Source organism: Theropithecus gelada, chromosome 15 (genome assembly GCF_003255815.1).
Source record: "Theropithecus gelada isolate Dixy chromosome 15, Tgel_1.0, whole genome shotgun sequence".
NCBI lineage: Eukaryota > Metazoa > Chordata > Mammalia > Primates > Cercopithecidae > Theropithecus > Theropithecus gelada.
The window spans coordinates 42,020,920-42,041,005 of record NC_037683.1 but is presented as its reverse complement, the minus strand read 5'-3'; the positions used below and the strand labels follow the sequence as shown (position 1 = coordinate 42,041,005).

At 49.6% G+C, this 20,086-nt stretch overlaps 1 protein-coding gene across 1 annotated transcript in view; it reads left to right on the top strand.

Annotated features, from left to right (window-relative positions):
• Window positions 1-20,086, top strand: part of COL15A1 (collagen type XV alpha 1 chain) — a 127,892-nt gene that overhangs the window by 40,432 nt on the left and 67,374 nt on the right. Inside the window, exons 3-9 of the mRNA XM_025360377.1 lie at window positions 2,101-2,648; window positions 3,826-3,900; window positions 5,688-5,768; window positions 11,648-11,795; window positions 15,496-15,608; window positions 18,091-18,225; window positions 19,535-19,687. Coding sequence (XP_025216162.1) covers window positions 2,101-2,648; window positions 3,826-3,900; window positions 5,688-5,768; window positions 11,648-11,795; window positions 15,496-15,608; window positions 18,091-18,225; window positions 19,535-19,687 — 1,253 coding nt within the window. The remainder of the gene's footprint in view (window positions 1-2,100; window positions 2,649-3,825; window positions 3,901-5,687; window positions 5,769-11,647; window positions 11,796-15,495; window positions 15,609-18,090; window positions 18,226-19,534; window positions 19,688-20,086) is intronic.

The window sequence follows — 20,086 nt, the reverse complement described above, 5'->3', positions numbered from 1 at the left end:
GTGAATTTCCAGGGCTGCTGTGAGGACTAAGTAAAACTATGCGTGAAAACCACATTGTTATTATTCCTTATAAGGGAGCTCAAGGGCACAGAGGCAGGCTCCCATGTCAGCCTTGCTTTCCTAGTCAGTGCTGCAGGAGTGATTATCCCTGTCCATTGACCTCTTGACGTTGTTCAGTGGATATAATAAAAATAAAGAATAGTGAATGTTTGTTGCATTGCTACCATTATTAACCAGGGGTTTCCCTGGACTGTCTCATTTAGTCATTCTTTTGGAGCCCATTCTAGTGCCTGTGTGATAGAGGAAGACACTCAGCCTTGGAGTGGTTAGTGACTCACTGGAGGTCACAGAGCTACGTAGTTGTGTCTAATAAGACGGTGACAAGTTGGGTAAACTGGAAATCAGGCTGATTCCTCAGGCTTTCCTTAGAGGGCCCCTCTAGTGTTTGGGGTTTTTTCTGGAGACCAACCTGCCAAGTCCCCAGAAATCACTCAGGGTCTCAATGGCCTCTGGCCTTTGGCCATAGCCCGGACAGCCATCAGGTGAGTCTGCCCTGCCCTCTGGCCTCCAGAGGAGGACACCTCTTGATTCTGATCCTCACTCATTCCAGGCCTCCTCATCTGGTTGAATCCTCAGGATCTGGTTTCACTTCCAAGGCCAAAGGGTGTTACTTGTCCATTGTCCTGGCTGCAGTCGTCTTGTCCCCCTCTCTCTGGGACCTGCCTTCCTGTCTCACTGCTGGTACCTTGGTTATCAACTCCAGGAGTGGGTGCATGTTGCTGCAAGCCAGGCTGCAGCCTTCTCGTGGGGAAAATAGTTGGATGGGCCAACATTCTTGAGCCTGGGGTCTTTTTCAGGACACCATAATGGAGCCCCATCATTTCTCCCTGCAAGGTGTGGTGGCATAGCCTCTGGGGTCAGATGCTCTGGGTTTGAAACCTGCATGCAACTTACCTTGAGCAAATTTGTTAATTTCTCTAAGCCTCAGTTTTCTCAGAAGTAAGATGGGGATAACAGTACCTAACCTCGTAGGCTTGTTGTGAGGATTACATGAGCTAATGTATGTAGAGAGCTTAGAGCAGGGCCTGGTACAGAGAGAGCGTAGGGAATGTGGATGATGATGATGGTGATGATGATGGTGGTGATGATGATGATGATGATGGTGGTGATGTCAAAGGCAATGACAATGATGCAAATTTCAATTACTCTGAGGCCTGGGAACACTTCATTCTGTCCTTGATTTTCCCCTCACACTGGAGGGACTTAAACAATAGACCTCAAAACAAAACAAACCTATCAGGTTTTTTTCTTTCTTTCTTTCTTTTTTTTTTTTTTTTTTGAGATGGACTCTCCCTCTGTCACTGAGGCTAGAGTGCAGTGGTGCAATCTCAGCTCACTAGAACTGCCACCTCCAGGGTTCAAGTGAATCTCATGCCTCAGTCTCCAAAGTTGCTGAGATTACAGGTATGTGCCAGCACACCTGGCTAATTTTTGTATTTTTAGTAGAGTCGAGGCTTTACCATGTTGGCCATGCTGGCCTCGAACTCCTGACCTCAAGTGATCCACCCGCCTAGGCCTCCCAAAATACTGGGATTACAGGTGTGAGCCACCATGCCTGGCCCCTGTTCAGTTTTATAGTGGGGAAAAAAAATCTCCAAGTTGATGGGGGAACATTGTATATTCTAGGGATTACTCATAAGCATTTTCTAAACTGCAGGTCATGAACTTTTAGTGGGTTACAAAATCAATTTAGTAGTTCATTACCAGCATGTTTTTAATAAAATGAAACAGAAAAATAATAATTAAATGGAAAGAAAAATATTTGAGTGCCTGGTGAGTATTAAAAGCCAATCATGTTCTATGAAACTTTTGTTTCAGTGTTACAGATATCTGTCTACACGTGTGTATATTGGGTTGCAATGTAAATGCATTTCTTATTGTGAGTCGTTGTCAAAAACGTTTGAAAAACAACCATTTAGGAACTACAGTTTCAGTGGGGTTCCTGAGTGATCCCGTTTCACTTGTGACTGCATTTCTTCCTCATTTTCAAGCAGAGTGGAATATACCTGTAAGGCATGGTCTCTCTCTCCCTCCCTGCAGAGTCTGCTTCCCAGGGTCACCTGGACCTCACGCAGCTCATCGGTGTCCCGCTGCCCTCGTCTGTATCCTTTGTCACAGGCTACGGTGGCTTCCCGGCCTACAGCTTTGGCCCTGGTGCCAATGTCGGCCGCCCAGCCAGGACTCTCATCCCATCCACCTTCTTCAGGGACTTCGCCATCAGTGTCATGGTGAAGCCCAGCAGCACCCATGGTGGTGTGCTCTTCGCCATCACTGATGCCTTCCAGAAGGTCATCTACCTGGGCCTGCGGCTCTCAGGTGTGGAGGACGGCCACCAGCGGGTCATCCTCTACTACACGGAGCCGGGCTCCCACGTGTCCCAAGAGGCTGCTGCCTTCTCGGTACCCGTGATGACCCACAGGTGGAACCGCTTCGCCGTGATTGTCCAGGGTGAGGAAGTGGCCCTCCTCGTGGACTGTGAGGAGCACAGCCGCATCCCCTTCCAGCGGTCCCCCCAGGCTTTGACCTTCGAGTCCAGCGCTGGAATCTTCGTGGGCAATGCAGGAGCTACAGGACTTGAGAGATTCACTGTGAGTCAAAGTCCCACTTCAGGTAGACCAGGGAGGTGGATGGTCAGAGACTCACCATGCAATAAATGGAGCAACTATTATTGTTAGTATTTTATTCTTATGTCCTCAAAGAGGCATGCGTGTTATGACAGGAAATAACACTAGGCCTGGAACCCCAAAACCTAGATTTTCATCCTCAGTTTTCAACTTATCTTGTAGATTTGAGACAGTTATCTGGATTCTCTGATCCTCTCTGTTTCCTTATCTGTAAGTGGAGATAAGAAAGCCTACCCCACAGGCTTGTAGGTCAAATAAGATAACCTGTGTGAAAACACTTTGTACGTTTTAAGATTTTATATAAAAGAGCAAGGTTTGTTATAGCCCTAAATGGTTTGATCTTTGGATATGGGTGGCAATTGCACTTAAGTAATTTCTGAAAAGGTGGGATACACTAGAATACCAGAGTGAGAGGTAGCTTTTCCCTCCTTCTAGGCAATGTGCACTTAAAAAAATTAAACTGACTTTACTATCAAAATGGGCTTTTATGTATAAAGCATTCTAAAGATCACTAAGTTATTGTAGGTACTCATTTAGTCAGCCCACGTATTTACTGATGTCTCATTGTGAACAGGACAGCACCATGGGCTGGAGTCTGGGTTTATCTGGAGTAGAGTGAAAGACACTGGAGAATGTTAAGAAGTTAAAATCCGATGGGCAATTTTTAAATGCTCACTTAGGGAGCCTCGTGGAGAGGAAGCTGTCAGGTGTGGGGAGAGGGGCTGAGAGTGGAGGCAGGGAGGCTGCAGCAGCCCTTCTTGGGATGGGCCTTCAAACCCAGAAGCGTTGAGCTGCAGGGGAAAGAGCTTTCTGGGAGAGGGAGACGTGTGTTTCAGGGCCTGCCACTGACAAGCTGGGGACCTGGAGACAGGAGGCTGCTGTAGTGCCCATACTTCAACACTATGCTCCCCAAGGACCTCTCTGGCCCAGGGGTCAGTATGATACTGGCCCAAGGAGAATCCCCCCATAACTGAGAGTGGGCCAAGAGGTAGCCTGGCTTTGTGGTTGAGGCCACAGGCCATACATCCTCACTCCCGTGCTTTTACCTGTGCTTCTCCATTACAAAAACAATCAAGTCTTCCACTGGCAGTCATGCTGTGAACATGCAAACCATGGCTTCTGATCCCTCTCTTTTCCCCAGGGCTCCCTCCAGCAGCTCACCGTGCACCCTGACCCCAGGACTCCCGAGGAGCTGTGCGACCCCGAAGAGTCCTCGGTGAGCTCCCCTACCATCCCACAGAGGGCCCTGCAACCCCAGCAGCTGGGGCCTGGGGAGGGCTGGATGCCCAGACAGTGGCGTGGAGTTTCTGAAACCTCTCATTTTGGCAAGTGCTGCCTCAAGTCCTATTTTGGGCTTTTGGCGTGATTTCACTTTTTAAAGAGCGTCAGCCATCTCTGGTGCGGGGAGCTGTGTTTCTTATAAGGTGTCAGGATCTTCCATGGCTGTGGCCGTCAATGGCCTGCTTTCCTGCCTTCTTGCCAAGAAATGGTGTCAGGATTCTAAAATCAAAGTTAAAACTGAGATATTCTGGGAGTAAAGTCCCATAAAAAACGATCCTCAACTTAGCTTTTATGCTTGGCAAATGATTTCGTTCCTAAGCTGGTGGGCAGGAAAAAAAAAGATGACTCCTTCTTCCTTCCCTCCTTCCCTTCCTCTAAGGATTGACTGAGCACCTGCTGGGTGACAGCCCTGGGTAGGTGCTGGAGATAAAGGGATAACTGGGAACTGTTTAATAAGCTGCTCATATGCACTTCCATACCAAAATACAGTGGCAGAGCGCAGTGTGATGGGAACACGGGGAGATCCTCAAACCCAAACTCAACGTGTCAGGTGGGAGCAGGAAGAGGAAAGAGGCGGAACTTGAAACAAGTTAGGGAGCAGGTGATGCCTGAACAATGGCAAGGGTGAGTCCTCCCAGGGAGAAGGGGTCCCAGGATGCAGTCAGAGGCGAGCAGAAGGTAGCACATTCCTACAATTCCTGTTGCTCTTTGGGTGGCGTCAACCCCGCAACAGAACATAAATTGATCTCGTTAACTTTATGAAAAACAAAATGCTGTGGATTCTGTTGGAAAGCCCCTGAGAAGTGGCATTTGGGCCCATGAGAATGCCTGTGTTCCATGAGCCAGTGGTCCCAGCCTGACAGTCATGTGATGCTGATTAGTGTAGTCTCGTGTTCGTCTCTGCATTACCAGTAATACTGAAAAAGTAGAAACAACCCAAGGGTCCAAGAACAAAGGACTGGTCACAAAATCACAGCACTCGGGCTCCTTGTCTGCCTTTAGGAGGCTAATTAGAAAGATTAGGTAACGCCAGGAAGTCATGATTCGGCTGTAATGGTTCCCAGCGCAAGATTCCAATGACAGCCTCACAAAGGTTGGGAGAGTGGTGGGGACCTGGATAGAATGAAAGACCGTATGTTAGAGTGTAAAATGATTGTGTATTTTGTTTGAGCAATAAAATGTGGAAAGAAATATAATGAACAACCAGGCTGGGTGCAGTAGCTCACGCCTGTAATCCCAGCACTTTGGGAGGCCGAGGTGGGTGGATCACTTGTGGTCAGGAGTTCGAGACTAGCCTGGCCAACATGGTGAAACCCCATCTCTACTAAAAATACAAAAATTAGCCAGGTGTGGTGGTGCGTGCCTGTAATCCCAGCTACTCGGGAGGCTGAGGCAGGAGAATCATTTGAACCCAGAAGGCAGAGTTTGCAGAGAGCCGAGATTGCACCACTGCATTCCAGCCTGGGTGACAGAGTAAGAGGGACCCTGTCTCAAAAAAATAAAATAATAAAATAAATAAATAAAACAAATAACCAACCATGCACACTGCACACCCGCTGTCTCCTTAACCCCACTGTGTCTCTGATAGACACACACACACATACACACACGGTTCCTCTGTAGGAGAGTCGGTTTGTCAGTTTCTGTGACTTTCCCAGTTGTCCAACTCTTATGGGCCCTGCCCACTCTGCCCAGTATGTGGCACAGTTTGTCTCCACACAGGCATCTGGAGAGACCAGTGGGCTGCAGGAGGCAGACGGAGTAGCTGAGATCTTAGAAGCCGTCACCTATACTCAAGCCCCGGTGAGTACTGGGATGCTGTGCCATGTGATCTTGGTCAGCTTTTAGCAGGCTGAGAATTACTAGAGGGACCCCAGAGCCCTGGGTCTGACCTCTTTGTTTTCAGACCTGTGAGCTTAATCGTTGACTCATCTGGGAAGGTCAGGAAAGCCAACCAATGGGCACTTTGCAAAATCCCCTGGTGAACTGGAACACCAGCTCCCTCAGTGCCACCCTGTGTTCGTGACCATCAGAGGGCTGTCAAGGGCAAACGCTGTGCTCTATTGCTTTGGAACCTTGGGTAAAAAGCCTGTGGCCTTGGGTAACTTACTCAACCATTCTGAACCTCAACTCCTCTTCCAAGAATGGTGATTCTAATAGCCCTATCTCATAGGGTTGTTTCCAGGGTTAGATGATGAAGTACAGGGACAAGCCTTAGCCCAGCATCTGGCATGAGAGAAACGGCCCTGAACGATGGCTCTTGTTACATTTGCTCAGGGCTCCAGCTGTGAAAGCACAGTCAGGACCCTAGTCTTGTGAGTCACAGAGTCCTCCAGGGAGCTCATTTCTGACGCATGGGAAAGGCAATCCTAACTTCCAGTGTCCTAGACCTCTTCCCTCCTGGGGATGCACCCTGTGGCTGAGACGTGGAAGTGGTTTTGAAAGCACTGAGTCAGACTGTGGGGACTATGGGGACACCCAGGAGCCTGTTTTTAATGAAAACAGCAAGCAGCAGCGGAGTCACTAAATACAGCAGAGCTTCAGCCATCTCCTTGCCTGGTTGGGCTACTTTGTAAACTCATCTCTAATAGAAATCAGGGAAATGGAAATAAGGCAGTGGCTGGAGATTACAGACCTTGGGCAGCAGCAGGGCTGTGGATGCAGCAGAGCTGTGGATGCAGCAGAATAGAACTAGAGTCTGTTAGCACTGGAAGGACCTAAAAGTCCTTCTGTACATCTCTTTCTGTACAGAGGTGTACAGAAAACTGCCCTTTGTATACAAACTGAGCAAACCAAGGCCCAGAGAGGGGAAGACACTGACTCAAGGGTGTGTGGGCAGGACTGGGTTAACAGCATGAGTCTCCTGATGACCATCCATGGGGTCATGGCCTGGGTAGTATTGCAAAAGTCCATCCCCAGGATGGCAGCCAACTCTTGGCCAGCTGGGATGAAGGAAGTCAAGGGTCCAAGTTGCTTGCCTACCTAGTGATTGGGGAGGGCAACTGCTTTGGGTGGTGTGGCTATCCTATGTGCCCATCAGCCCTTGGCCATCCCACTGGCATGTCCCAACCTGGGGCAGCAGGGCACAGAGTGGCCTTCACATCTGATGCTGCCCTGTGCACCAGTTCACAATTCACAGTGAGGCCAACTTGGGCAGAGGTGCCACAGCCCAAGGTGGCCCTGAGAGAGGGACAGGAAAGGAGAGTGGGGTTTGAGCCTGAGGTGATCACCTCAGGATAGGGAGAGGAGTAAGGCAGAGAAGCTTGGGATGGGGCACCGGAGCTGGGCAACTTTGGATAGAGGTAGAGAAGTGGGAGGGGAAGGAAGAGAATTGGCATTTCTTGATACCACTGTGTACTTGGTGCTACTGTATACATGATTTCACTTTTGTTTCTTGCCACCCTGAAGGTAGGTGGCATCAGCCCCATTGTGCAGATTCAGAAATGAATGCCCAGGAGGTGGGGTGGCTCTGCCAGGGTCACAGGGTAGTGAAGTCAGGACTCAAGCCAGGCCCCACTGACTCCCCAGCCTTGGACCCTCCCCAGGACCATGGCACTGCAGGCACTGGGGCAGATGTGGGGCACGTGTTAGCCAAGGGGGGCTATGAAATCAATCCCCAGACTCTCTGTAAAAGTGAAGAAGAAAAAGTTGTTGGTGATTTGATGGACTTGGTGGCCTCTGGGGAACCTCAAACACTTTCTTTCCATGCTTCCCCAGCCCCACTTTTCTCAGTGGTTTTATGGGAACTGGTGCAAATCAGAGTTCCACCAAGCGTGAATCCCAGCTCTGCCACTTACTGACTCTTGACCTTGAGCAAGTGACTTAAGCTCTCCAAGGCTCAGTTTCCTCCTTGGTTACAATACAGCGGACCTGCCTCACAGGGTTAGTGTGAGAATTAGACGAATTGCCCTGTGCAAAATGTTTGGACAGTGTCTGTTGTTGCTACTGTTGACCAATGAAACCCATTGGTTGTGAAGATTAAGGGAGGTGATGTGATGTGTCAGAGAGCAGCTCAGGGCTGGACTCAGCACCGGGCATAGTGCAGATGCCTTGTTCCCCTTGGGGCCTCCTGGTTGGCCGGTGGCTGGGGCTGACAGGCATGCCAAACCCCTGTGGCTGCCTTCAGTTATTAAGGGGATTCCCCTGGGCTGTGTCTCGAGGCCTGGCGGTCCTGACCTTAACCTGTCTGTTCCCGATGGTCAGAATGCCTTCCCTGTGCGCCTGTCTGTCTGCGCCACAGTTCACACGCTTCCGTGTGCTTCCATTTCCTTTAGTCTCATTTGCAGGGAGGTGTTTGGAGTCTCTTCTACATAGGAGGGCACTGAGGTCATGGAGATGATTGCTGGAGGCCACCCAGCCTGAAGGTGGCAGAGCCAGGTCTCCAGCCCAGGGTCCAGAGTGCACTCAGACATGCCACCCCTGAGCTGGGGACTTCCCCCTTTTAACATCTCCTGTAAGGGCTTTATGGCTTTTTTCAGCCGCCACCCTCTAGGACGGGGAATTTCCCTCTTCAGCTCAGACAGTCCCCCCCTCCCTTGTCTGTCTGGCTTCTTTCTTGGAATGAATCTCACTTCCCCATCCTCAGCCTTTCCAGCCTGCCACCCTTTGAGACATGAGCCATCGCCAGTGAACTGAATTGCAGACTTTCTGAGTGGACAGGGACTAGAAAGTCCGCCCCTCCTTGCTCTCTTTCCCATTTAGGGTCGGGGTCCTTGCTATCCAATTCTTTGCATTTTCAGAAAGTTCTATGCTGTTGGAATGAACATCCCTATGGTTCTCAGCCCTGGCTGTGCATCAGGGTCATTTGTTGTAAGTGTGTGTCGGGGGTGGGGGTGGCATGGGGGTTTGGGGAGGCACTGTGGGTGGGGCTTGGTCTTTAAAAGCAGATTCTTGCCTGGGCTGCAGACCTGGATGTTCAACTTCAGTAGATCTGGAGTGAAAGATCCCTAGAATCTGTATTGACAAAAAGCTCCGCAGGTGATTCTGGTCCTCAGCCAGGGCCTCTTTCCCAACCACACCCAGATGCTCACAGTTCTCTGGACAGACCAAGCACTTTCTCTCCTCCATGGCGCCTTAGTTCCTGCGGTTCTGTTTGCCTGGAGGGCCCCTCCCAGCTCCCCTTTCTGCGTGGCAAGTTCCTACTTAGCCTTCAGGCTCCAGTCCACATCCTCTTCTTGGAGGCCATTGTTTAGCTAAGCCCCCTCCTCCCTCTTGGCTCTCACTCCCGCCATCCCATGCATCACACCGAATCGTGGTTTGTTGCGTCTGGTCTAGGTCTGGGGCTTCTCCATTGCCTGACAACTTGAGGACAGACATTCTGTCTTAGTTATTCATTTCTGTGTCCCCAGGGCTCAGCCAAGGACCTGGCACACAGTAGGGCCTCTGGAAATATGTGCAGAATGAGTAAATCTGATTGTGTGTACGTGAGCCTGGGCTCAGCAAATTGCAACACTTTTAATAACAGTTCTTCGGACTTGAGATTCCTATTTTGTCACAGGCCACACTGGATCCCCATCCACGTTGACCTCTGAAAACCAAAGCTACCTACTTGAGGCAGGTCCTGTGACCCTCACTCCTGAGGGTCAGCTCACCAGAACCATGCCCTGTCCTTGCAGGGGGCTTGGGATGCCTTGTTGGGAGTTTGACAAAAGAAGTTTTTGGCTGATGGGATGGATTCCAACTTCAGCCACCCTGAGTTACAGAGCTCAACCCCCATCCCGTTGTCTTCCTGTGTTTCCCGAACCCTCACCTGCCCTGCCTGCTTCATCCCAAAGCCCAAATGCCTTATAGAGCACCTTTGCTACCAGCCACCAGCAGCCTCACTCCAGACTAGAGATGAGCATTCAGGGGCTTGAGCATTGGTTCCTGAACCAGTGATGGAGTGGCTTTTGCCTTGATCCCTCACAGGGAGAGGAGAGAAACCTCCTGGGTAGGGGTCTTTATCTACCCTGCTAGATGAACATCCATCTGGGTGAAATGGGGACATCCCACCTGGTCTTGTTCACAACCTTCCCTGGGGAGGTACCTGCTCTGTGCTCCTACTGCTGCCCTGGTTCCTGCCTTGTGGACTTCTTTAGCGCCACCTCCCAGTCACCTGGCATAAGCTCAGTTCCCCTAGTCCATGATCACACTGCCACCAGCGAGGACTCTCTAAAACACACAGCTGCCCCCACCACTTCCTCGCCCAATGCTTCCCAGTGGCTGTCTGTGACCCTTGGGTTCAAGCCCATTCTTCTCCCCATAGAACCAGACCCTCCCTCTCCCTGCCTCCCTGGGCTCTGTTCCACTGCTTACCTCCTCAAGCCCTGGGCTCTTGCCACGCTCAAGTTGCCAGGCCCTGACTTCCATCAACCCTCCACCCCTGTGCTCTGAAACCCTGCTCATTCTCCAAGGCCCAACTCCTTAAAGCCTTTCCTCCCACCTCCACCCTGAAGATTTTACAGTACAGTAGAATCCATGGTGATTGTCTCTGGGTGTTAGGACTCAAGGTGATTTCTCTTTTTGCTCCTCTGCACTTACAGTGTTTTCAGTAATGAATATGGAATATTTCTGTACTAAACATAAAGGTGTGCTTAGCCCTTCCATGCATTTTCTATTTCCTGCCTTCAAGTAGTTCTTTATTGTCCTCATTTTTACAGAGGAGGAAGCTGAGGCTCAGTGAAGCTCCATGACTTGCCCAACATAACTGAGCTTATAAGTGGAGAGCTGGGATTTGATCCAGGTCTGACTGTAAGAACTGAACTATTACATTCTAAATTATGGAGCTTCTAAGAATCCTCCTTGTTCCATGGACCAGAAATTTATTGATTTACTAGATTCTGAATTAAGGAAACAACCTTCTGTTATTAGTCAGGATAGGTAAGTGATGCTGCAGTAACAAATTAACCTTAAAATCTTAGTGCTTTACAAAACAAAGATTGGTTTCTTGTTCATACCACGAGTTCAACACTGATCCACAGGATTCTTCTATGCATCCCCAGCCCCTTGAGCTTAGAAGGTGATGAGGCTATCTGAATGCTGACGAGCCCTGGGTCCCGTGAGCTGCTGCTTGGGTCCAAGGGTGATGTCGTGACTTTCAGAGCCCATGCCAGGATTTCTGCCTAGATCACTGAAGCACTCTGTGTTTCTGTTGGGTTTTTGTTTGTTTGTTTTTCTCTAGTTGGTAACGTTGGTTGAGACACTGACTGGCTTTGGGAAAACTATGTAGATGCTGAAGTTTCCTTGGAAGGAACCATACCCATCTTTCATTTTCATAGGTGTTTATGACTAGTGCACATCTGGCATCGAATTTATATGCAGTTTATTGAGTGCAGCCTGGTTCATTCATTTGTTCACTAATTCATTTAATCATTCCCTCATCTAACAGATCTTTAATGGGCACCTCCTCTGGCTGATCTGGGATTTGGGAATCACGGAAATATGATCCCTGTGCTCAGAGAGTTTTGGCTGAGATGAACAGTCTGACTGTCAACTGAACAGAATCTAATGACCTCTAGTAGGCACCTCTTTCAGGCCCTGGGAGGTACAGCCATTGCCCAGGTAGACACCAAGCGGGGCCAAGCTTTCCCCTTGGTTTATTCAGCATCTTGTGGATATATTATTTTCTCCAATGATATTCACTGTCACTTCTTCTGCTTTACTGCCAAGTACATCATTTTGCGTCTCATTTTTCCTCCCTTCAGCCCAAAGAAGCAAAAGTTGAACCCATAAACACACCTCCAACTCCATCCTCCCCCTTTGAGGACATGGAACTTTCCGGTGAACCTGTACCTGAGGGGACCCCGGAAACCACCAACATGAGCATCATCCAGCACAGCAGCCCTGAACAAGGCAAGTCCAGATGCACATGCCTACATAGTGGCCTTTTATTGGGTGATTACTATGTGTCCAGCCGGGGCCACATATGTAACATACAGAATCTCATTTAACCTTCCCCTCAACCCTTTAAGAAAGGGTGAGAACCACCCTCATTTTACAGGCAAGATGAGGAAATTGAGCCACAAAGAAGTTAAGTAACCCAGCCAGGAGCAAATGGCTTGTGGATGGCAGAGCTGGCATTTGATCTCAGATAGCAGAGCTTCTAACCCCCAGATCTGGAGCTTCTGACTCCCAGACTCTACCCCTTCTGGGGTTTAACAGAAAAGTTTGTAATAATCCTTGCTGTTTGTTGAATACCTACGGTGTGCCAAGTGTTTGGATATTTTGTCTCCAACACTGACAGCATACCGCCTACTCAATAGCACTAGCCACTATTTTATAGGTGGAAAAACCAACACTTGGAAAAGCTAAGTCCAGAGTCCCAACCCTTTCTGACTTTTGCCACAAACTCCCCAACTCTCAGAGGATCAGCTAAACTCCTGTGTGGCACAAGTGAGAAACTGATGGCCAGAGAGGGGCCGGTTACTCAGCAAGGCAGCAGCAGTCCCTAGGAGAAGAGCTGGTCCCCTGGCTGCCCATCCAGGGCTCTGGCCCCTGTCTCTTGTCCCCCTACCCGTGCGGAGGAGCACTGGCAAAAGCCCAGGCATCAAACACTATCCCCAAGCACTAGCTTGGCATATGCCCAAGCCCTGAGATCGCTTGTGGTTATTGTCATTTCTCAGAGGGGCTGTCACTTCAGACTGAAGATGTAAGTACCCGATCATTCCTGGCAGCACTGTTCTCAGGAACAAAAACAATCCAAACTGCCCACAGTAGGGATTGGTTGAGCAAATTCTATTTCATTCATACATACAGCCCTGACATTGGTGATACAGATCTGATTTAATGACCCAGGGACATACTCGTGGTATAGTCCACCAAAAAAGCAAATTCCAAAACTATGTGTCTATGACCCTAATTTTGAATATGTTATTTATATCTATTTACATATAGCTATGTAGAGTGATGTGTGTATGTATTAGATACATCACATATTAGACGTAATATTCATCAAAATGTTATAAGCAGTTATCTCTGAGTGGTAGGATTATGGATGGTTTTTACTTTCTTTATTGTACTTCTGTATTTTATTAATACAAGTCTTCTACAATAATATGTATCACTATTCTTTTTGGTTCTGTCATCAGTTAATGAGTGTTATTTTAACAACTAAATTTGGGGAGTCTGTGGGTCAGAGAAGGTATAGAGAACTGGAGAGAAAACATTGTAGGATAATTTAATAACGTCATGACAGAGCCAAGGAGGCTGGGTGTTGCTGTGGAAATACTGCCCGCTGGGGAGAGTCAGACAGCTTGGAAGGAGGCCCTGCCTAGCTCCCTATTTGCTGTCGGCCTGGGGCAAGTTGCTGATCAGTTTCCAAGCTTCAGATTCCTTAGCCATCCTCTGGGAGCGTGAACAATCGCCGCTACCGGGTGGATGAGAGGGCTGAATCTGGCCGCGGTTGTGGAAGTGGTTTCTGAATTGCGAATGCTTTTCTCAGGGGTGGAATTAGGATCTCTGAGCAAGGGGGTAAGGCGAAGGGGCTGGGGCGAGGACTTTCCTAGACTGAGGAGATGAGGTCCACGTGGGGACTGGGCTCTAATCCCAATGCAGCTCGCCTGTTCCCGGTATCAGCCACACTCAGTCGAAAGCAACGGAGCTAGCCAAATTGTCCTTTTCTTCTTGATGTGTAGACAGCCCGGACGGTGGGAGAAAGCCCTGGCTAAGCAAAGCCCCTAATACTTGCATTCGGAGCTTCCCTGACGCCATTTTGGCCCGTGGAAGGGGCCACCCCACCTCCTTCGTCCCAGGGGTCAGGCCGTGGAGACCAGGCAATCGGCTGCTTGCACGGCACCCCCTGGTGGTCAGAGCAGGGAGGACGAGCGTGCTCGACCCGTGCTGGCCACGCTTCCATCACAGGATGGGACAGGAGTGGGTAGCAGGGCAGAGTCCTTTGGAGGATTTCGCACCTCCCCCAGAGTTATTGTGACCATGGGACCTGCGTGAGCACAGTGTGTGTGGGAAGGGCCTGGCCCAGGGACAGGCTGACCTGGCTTCAGGGCCCTTCCCAGCCTCAGTCTCATTCCCAGGGTTAATAATACTGAGGTGTTAATGTGTGGGTCCGGCAGGACACACCTGTTACAGGGTGATAGTGGGATTTCCACCCAGGATCTGCCCACCTGCAGGAAGGTGGTGGGAGGGGTCCCGGTGGGCAGGACAGGTGGGCCAGCAGGAGGGTTGCTGCTGGTCAATCTTGGGACAATCTTGGCATTGGCCCAGCCATAATAGGCATGCAGTTATGGTAGCGCATTTTTTTTTTTTTTTTTTTTGAGATAGGGTCTTGCTCTGTCACCCAGACTGGAGTGCAGTGGCACAATCATGGCTCACTGCAGCCTTAACCTGCCAGATGTGAGCTCCCTCCTCAGGCTCCTGAGCAGCTGGGTCTACAGCCACATGCCACAATGCCTGGCTAATTTTTTTTTTTATTTTAGTAGAGATGGGGTCTCGCTATGTTGCCAAGGCTGGTCTTGAACTCCTGAGCTCAAATGATCCTCCTGCCTCAGCCTCCCAAAATACTGGGATTACAGGCATGAGCCACCATGCCTGGCCAATGAATAATTTTCGTTGTTTCAAAACTCCGTTTGCTTCTTCTTCTTCTTCTTTTTTTTTTTTTTTTTTGAGATGGACTCTCACTGTGTTACCCAGGCTGGAGTGCAGTGGTGCAATCTCAGCTCTACAACCTCTGCCCACTGCAACCTCTGCCTCCTGGGTTCAAGTGATTCTCCTGCCTCGGCCTCCCAAGTAGCTGGGATTACAGGCATGTGCTATCACACCTGGCTAATTTTTGTATTTTCAGTAGAGATGGGATTTCTCCGTGTTGCTCAGGCTGGTCTCGAACTCCTGACCTCAAGTGATCTGCCCACCTCGGCCTCCGATTCCAGGCTGCTTTTTAAATTGCAAAAGAAATATATGCATGTGGGAACGATTAAATTAATGCTCGGTTGTATAAACCAGAAAAATAATAGTTTCCTCTTCTTAAACTCCTATCTTCTGGAAAATATCACTACTAAACACTGTGGTTTAGCCAAGTATATAAATATATAAGCACATACATATACATATATATGTATATATTATATACGTCATATAGTAATCATTACATAACATGAATATTATATATATAATAATGATAAAATACTCATTCTATTTTACACACATAAAACCATATCAACAATGAACATTTGTCAATTGCTTACTATATGCCAGGGGCTGTCCTCAATGCTTTATTTGCATTAGCTTACTTAGTTCTTGTGACACATAGTACTCAAAGCAACCCTATGAGGTAGGAATTATTGTAATTCCCCATTTCTAGAAAAGGAACATGAGGCAGAGGTTGAGCGACTTGTCTGCAGGTGGTGCCAGAGCTTGGAATGAAAACCACACATACCTTGCCATGTATGTTGTTCTGCAACTTGGTTTTTTTTTTTTCCGCCACTTGACTCTGTGTCATGGTATCTGAACATCTTTCCAAGTTAGTTGGTGAAGAGATACTTCATTCTTTTCCAAAACTGCAAAATGTAGTTATTGATAGCAGAATGCCTGCTTCCTGTAGGGTCTGGTGAGATCCTGAATGACACACTGGAGGGGATTCATTCTGTGGATGGTGACCCCATTACTGACAGCGGCTCAGGGGCTGGGGCCTTCCTTGACATAGCTGAAGAAAAGGTGAGTAGATGGTAAATTTCATTTGATTAGTCAGTAATAGACTTGTTTGCTTATTTCAAACTTGATGATGATTTTATTGGGCACCAGAGAGAACCACAAGATTTTGGTTGAACAGCATCAAGATTGCTTCTGTCCTCATGGTACAGAGATCAGAGTCCCAGGGCCACAGAGGCTCTCCAGGGATGCACAGAACTGGTGGGGGATATGCGGTGCAAGCTTGTCCTCACACTTGACTGTGACGAGTGTCCAGGCCTCACCAGTGCACTCCCGCCCTCCTGCTCAGTTGTGAAGACACATAGCTTTATCAACCCTCTGAGTCCCCTTCAAGACAGAATCAGATTAACTGCAGGTGCATTCATGCTACTGTTTGGTAATTGACTTTTACACCTGCGAAGCCAGTTTTGAAATGCTGAGCTCCCTAGGGTGCAAAATTAAAGCATAAATAGTTTTCTCACAATGGCTCCTGCTGAAAACCCACAATGCCAGCTCATTCCTTCCCTTCTCCTGGGATGAAAACTTCAGACAGTTCTCACAGCTCTCTCAGTCACTATCTGGTAACAGTCAATTTTCACAGATATTTAAAAGTCAAGCCCAGCATAATATCAAAAATTCAACAAAATTACAAGCACAGTTTCCCCTCTTCTACTCTCAGGCCTGCTGTAGACTAGGAACCTGCCAGGAAAGGGAAGCATGGTTAGGGGTTTCCTCTCTATTTTCTTTCTTCTTTCTCCTCCTTATCCTCATGACCTCCCCATCCTCTAGAACTATTTTTAACATCTGCAGGGGCTGGCCCACCTGGAGAAATGGGCACAGTCATATTTGGCTGGTGAAATTGTGATCTGGGCTTTTGGTGTGGAAGATGCCTGATTGTTGGAACTCTCTCTTATGGGGGCTTTTGTGGTTCCTGGGAGGTCTTCCTGCAGGGGATCTAGGATCAAAATTCCATAGTTGGCCTTGTAACTTCTGCCCGGGCTTCCACCCCATACAGGGTGCCCGGATCTTCTGCGTGTCCGTTTGACTACAGCCCATTTCAGCCAGCAACCTTTGAAGAGATTTTATCTTGTCTATCTCCAGCAAAGCAACTGCAGGACAAATACCCCTCCCTTCTCCATCCCCCTCCTCTCCTCTCCCCTTTCCCTCTCACCTCCTCTTTCCCTCCTCTCCGCTTTTATTTTCTCCCCTCCTCTCCCCTTTCCTCCCCTCCCCTTCTCTTCCCACTTCCCTCCTCTTCTCGTTCTCCCTCACCTCCCCCTCCTCTCCTCTCCCTTTCCCCTGTCTTCCTTTGTCCCTCTCTCCCAACTCTGAATCTAAACGGCTTCCTCTATTTTGTCACCCTGGAGAAAATCACACACCAGTCCCTGAGCCTCCCACATTCCAGGAAATACATGGAGCTCACCAAATACCCAGCTCACCAAATGGTTTGGAGTGAGGAGAGGGGAGGAGAAGAGCCACAGTACACTGGAAATTCTTTCCAAAGGAATTCTTGCTCTCCAGGCACCTATCCCCAAAATGAGTCCTGTGCAGTTTCTTACACAGCCTGGAGGTAGGAGATGGGCAGGAGCTGGTAGAACGGGTGCCATTTCCTTGTCTTAGCATGGGGAGATTACCTGATGCCTGTGAACTTGCACTTGCCCTTTGGGGCTTTAGCTGACGCTGAGTCACAAAGAGTCTCATTTTAACATCCCAGGACCTCAACTTTCCTCTCACTGTTTTTTGGGACAGTAATTCTGCAAGGATTTATTATGTTTTATGAAAAACGGGCTCTGTAGTCAAATGACTTTGGGAAAAGCTGTATTCTACATTCTTCTTTTTATAGATTCTGAGAAATCCTGCAGCAAGGAAATCTTTTTAACTTTGATTAGCCTAGTGTTTTTTGTAACCAAAAGAACCATATTTTTGCAATAGATAAGTAAACAAACATTGGGAAATGAAGATAGGACATATTTGCTGTCACCAGCTCCAAAGCTGCTCTCTCTTTCCATTTCCCCCATTGCTATGAAACCTTCAGAGAATCTGCCTGTGCATTCCCAAAGGAAACTGAGTCACAGGGAGAGAGAAGAAGCAGGCATGTCTCTGTCTCCCAGCCTAGAGAAGGCTGAGGAGGACAGAGGTGCTGCCTACACATTTCTGAAGCACTGTCATGGGCAAAGACATTGTCTAATGCCTTCTGGATGGGTATATGGGGAGGTCACAGGGAGGCAATGGGTCTCAGTAGAAGTATCTAGAGCTAGACCAGGCTGACTCAGTAGCAGTGATTTCCGTGTTAGTGGAGGTGCAAACACAGAATCACACACCAGACATAGGTGCCTGGGCGGTCTTTCCCATCCCTGGATTTATGAAACCATAGATGTGAAAGTCCTGGAGGGAAAGAAGCTACAGAGATGCAGGTGGCTGGAGGAGGCTAGGCAGTCTGTTCTCTCCAGCCACAGGCATGTTGATGGGAGCCCAGAGACATGGTCTCTTGTGATGCCTTTGTTTTCAGAATTTAGCAGCAACAGCCGTGGGGCTGGCCGAGGCGCCCATCAGCACTGCTGGAGAAGCAGAGGCCGGCAGTGTGCCCACCGGGGGACCGACCCTCTCTGTGTCCACCCAGAACCCAGAGGAAGGGGTCACTCCAGTAAGTAGCTCAGAGTGCAAGCTCCCCTTCACCTGTGTCTGGGGTTGGGGGTTGTGTTGGGTGGGAGCAGTCACTGGCTTTCCCTATCTGTCTGCGAAACACAGTGACAATCTCATGGGGCAGGTCTGTCGGAGTAAGCACTAAATAGCATTGACCCATTCAGTGGCGGTGTGCAGAGCGCTACACTGTGATGGGCACTAGGCCTGGTTTCAGGGATGGATAGTAAATAGGATAGACCTGATTCCTGAAGACAGCGTGGTAAGAGGGGCTGTGGTCAGTGGTAGGTGAAGCATGGGATGTTCTGGGAGCACTGAAAAAGGGTCCTAGAGCCCAGACTGGGGGGCACAGAAGTGCCCTTGGGAAAGGATGCTGAAAGTGGGCCTGAGAGGGTAAGTAGAAGTCGCCTAGCAGAGGGGGTGAAACAGATATTTCAGCAAGGTGGGCAGGCAGGAGCAAAGAACTGGAGCCTGAAGAAGGGCAGCATACCTGCAGGGTGAGGCGTGAGCCAGGGGTCAGGGAGAAGTGTCTGGAGAGGCTCTAAGGACACAGAGAAGATTAGCAGTAATAGGGGGTCACTGAAGGGTAAGAAACAAGGAATGGATGTAGTCAGATTAGAATTCCGGAAAGATCACCCTGACTACTGAGAGGAGAAAGGGTAGGAAAGCAAACTTGGAGAAAGAGGCCGGGCTTGGGGGCTGTGTTGGAGTTTGGGTGAGTGGTGGTGCCAGCCTGCTCTGGGGTGTGGCCAACAATGTCAGATCCTCGCAGAAGTCCCAGTAAGCAAGGGACTGAGAAACATCCGTTGAATTTGTCCATTCACAGTGAGTGGCCTTGGGGAGAGCAGCTTCAGGGCTATCAGAGCGATGGAAGCCAGATGGCACTGGGCTAGGGAGAGAGTGGGACAGGGAGTGGTCCACGAGGGTAGACTACTGCTTCAAGAAGAAAGCTGTGGAGTCCGAGGACCTAGAGTTTTGTTTCAACACAGTGACTTAAGCAGCAGTAGAAGCTGCACTCTCTGATTAGGGGACAGAGCTTGGAAGGGCTACTGGTGAGCACATGCCCCTCGGGGTTGGCAGGGAGGGCTGATGGCACACCACACAGGTGGGATGCTGGGGTGGTCTCGCAGCTTGGGTGGTATGAGGAAGCCAGGCCTGTGTATTTCTGTCTGATGTCTCACTGTGGGTTTCCAGGTGAGGTGAGGTCTTGGTGTACAGGTGCTGTGAGGGGCCCTGGCCATCTGTTCCTCACCACAGTGTGGTGGATCAGCATCATGGGTCACTGATGTGGTTCCTGCTTACTTTCTATTCAGGGTCCAGATAATGAAGAGAGGTTAGCAGCAACAGCAGCAGGGGAGGCCGAGGCACTCGCCAGCACACCTTGGGAAGCAGAGGCCAGTGGTGTGCCCCCGGGGGAGCCGGACCTCTCCATGTCCCCACAGAGCCTCGGGGAAGAGGCCGCTGTGGTAAGGATTGTGCAGTGCCCAGAGGTCGAGGTCATGGTGGGAGCAGCTCCTGGCCTTCTCAGAGTATGGGGCTCCTGCTCAGCAAACCCATGGGAGCCTGAGGCAGGGGGATCTCTGACCAAATACTCACTTGGGGATGGAGTTTGCCAAGGCCTGGGTGAGTGTGATGAAGCCCCTGGAAGTCAGTGGGCAGCCGGGCTCTGGGGATGGGTGAGTTGGAGAGGTGGGGTATGTCCCAGGGCTGTGTGCAGGACCCTGCTGCCTCCACCCACAGGAGGCAGGAGCCAGAATGGAGGAGTGGCGGGCTCCTGGAGGGCGGTGGGGGTCAGGCTGCAGGCGGCAGGCCCCAGCAGGGGTCAGAGGTCATGACCAGGCCTTCCCAGCCCTCTTCTTGTGCAG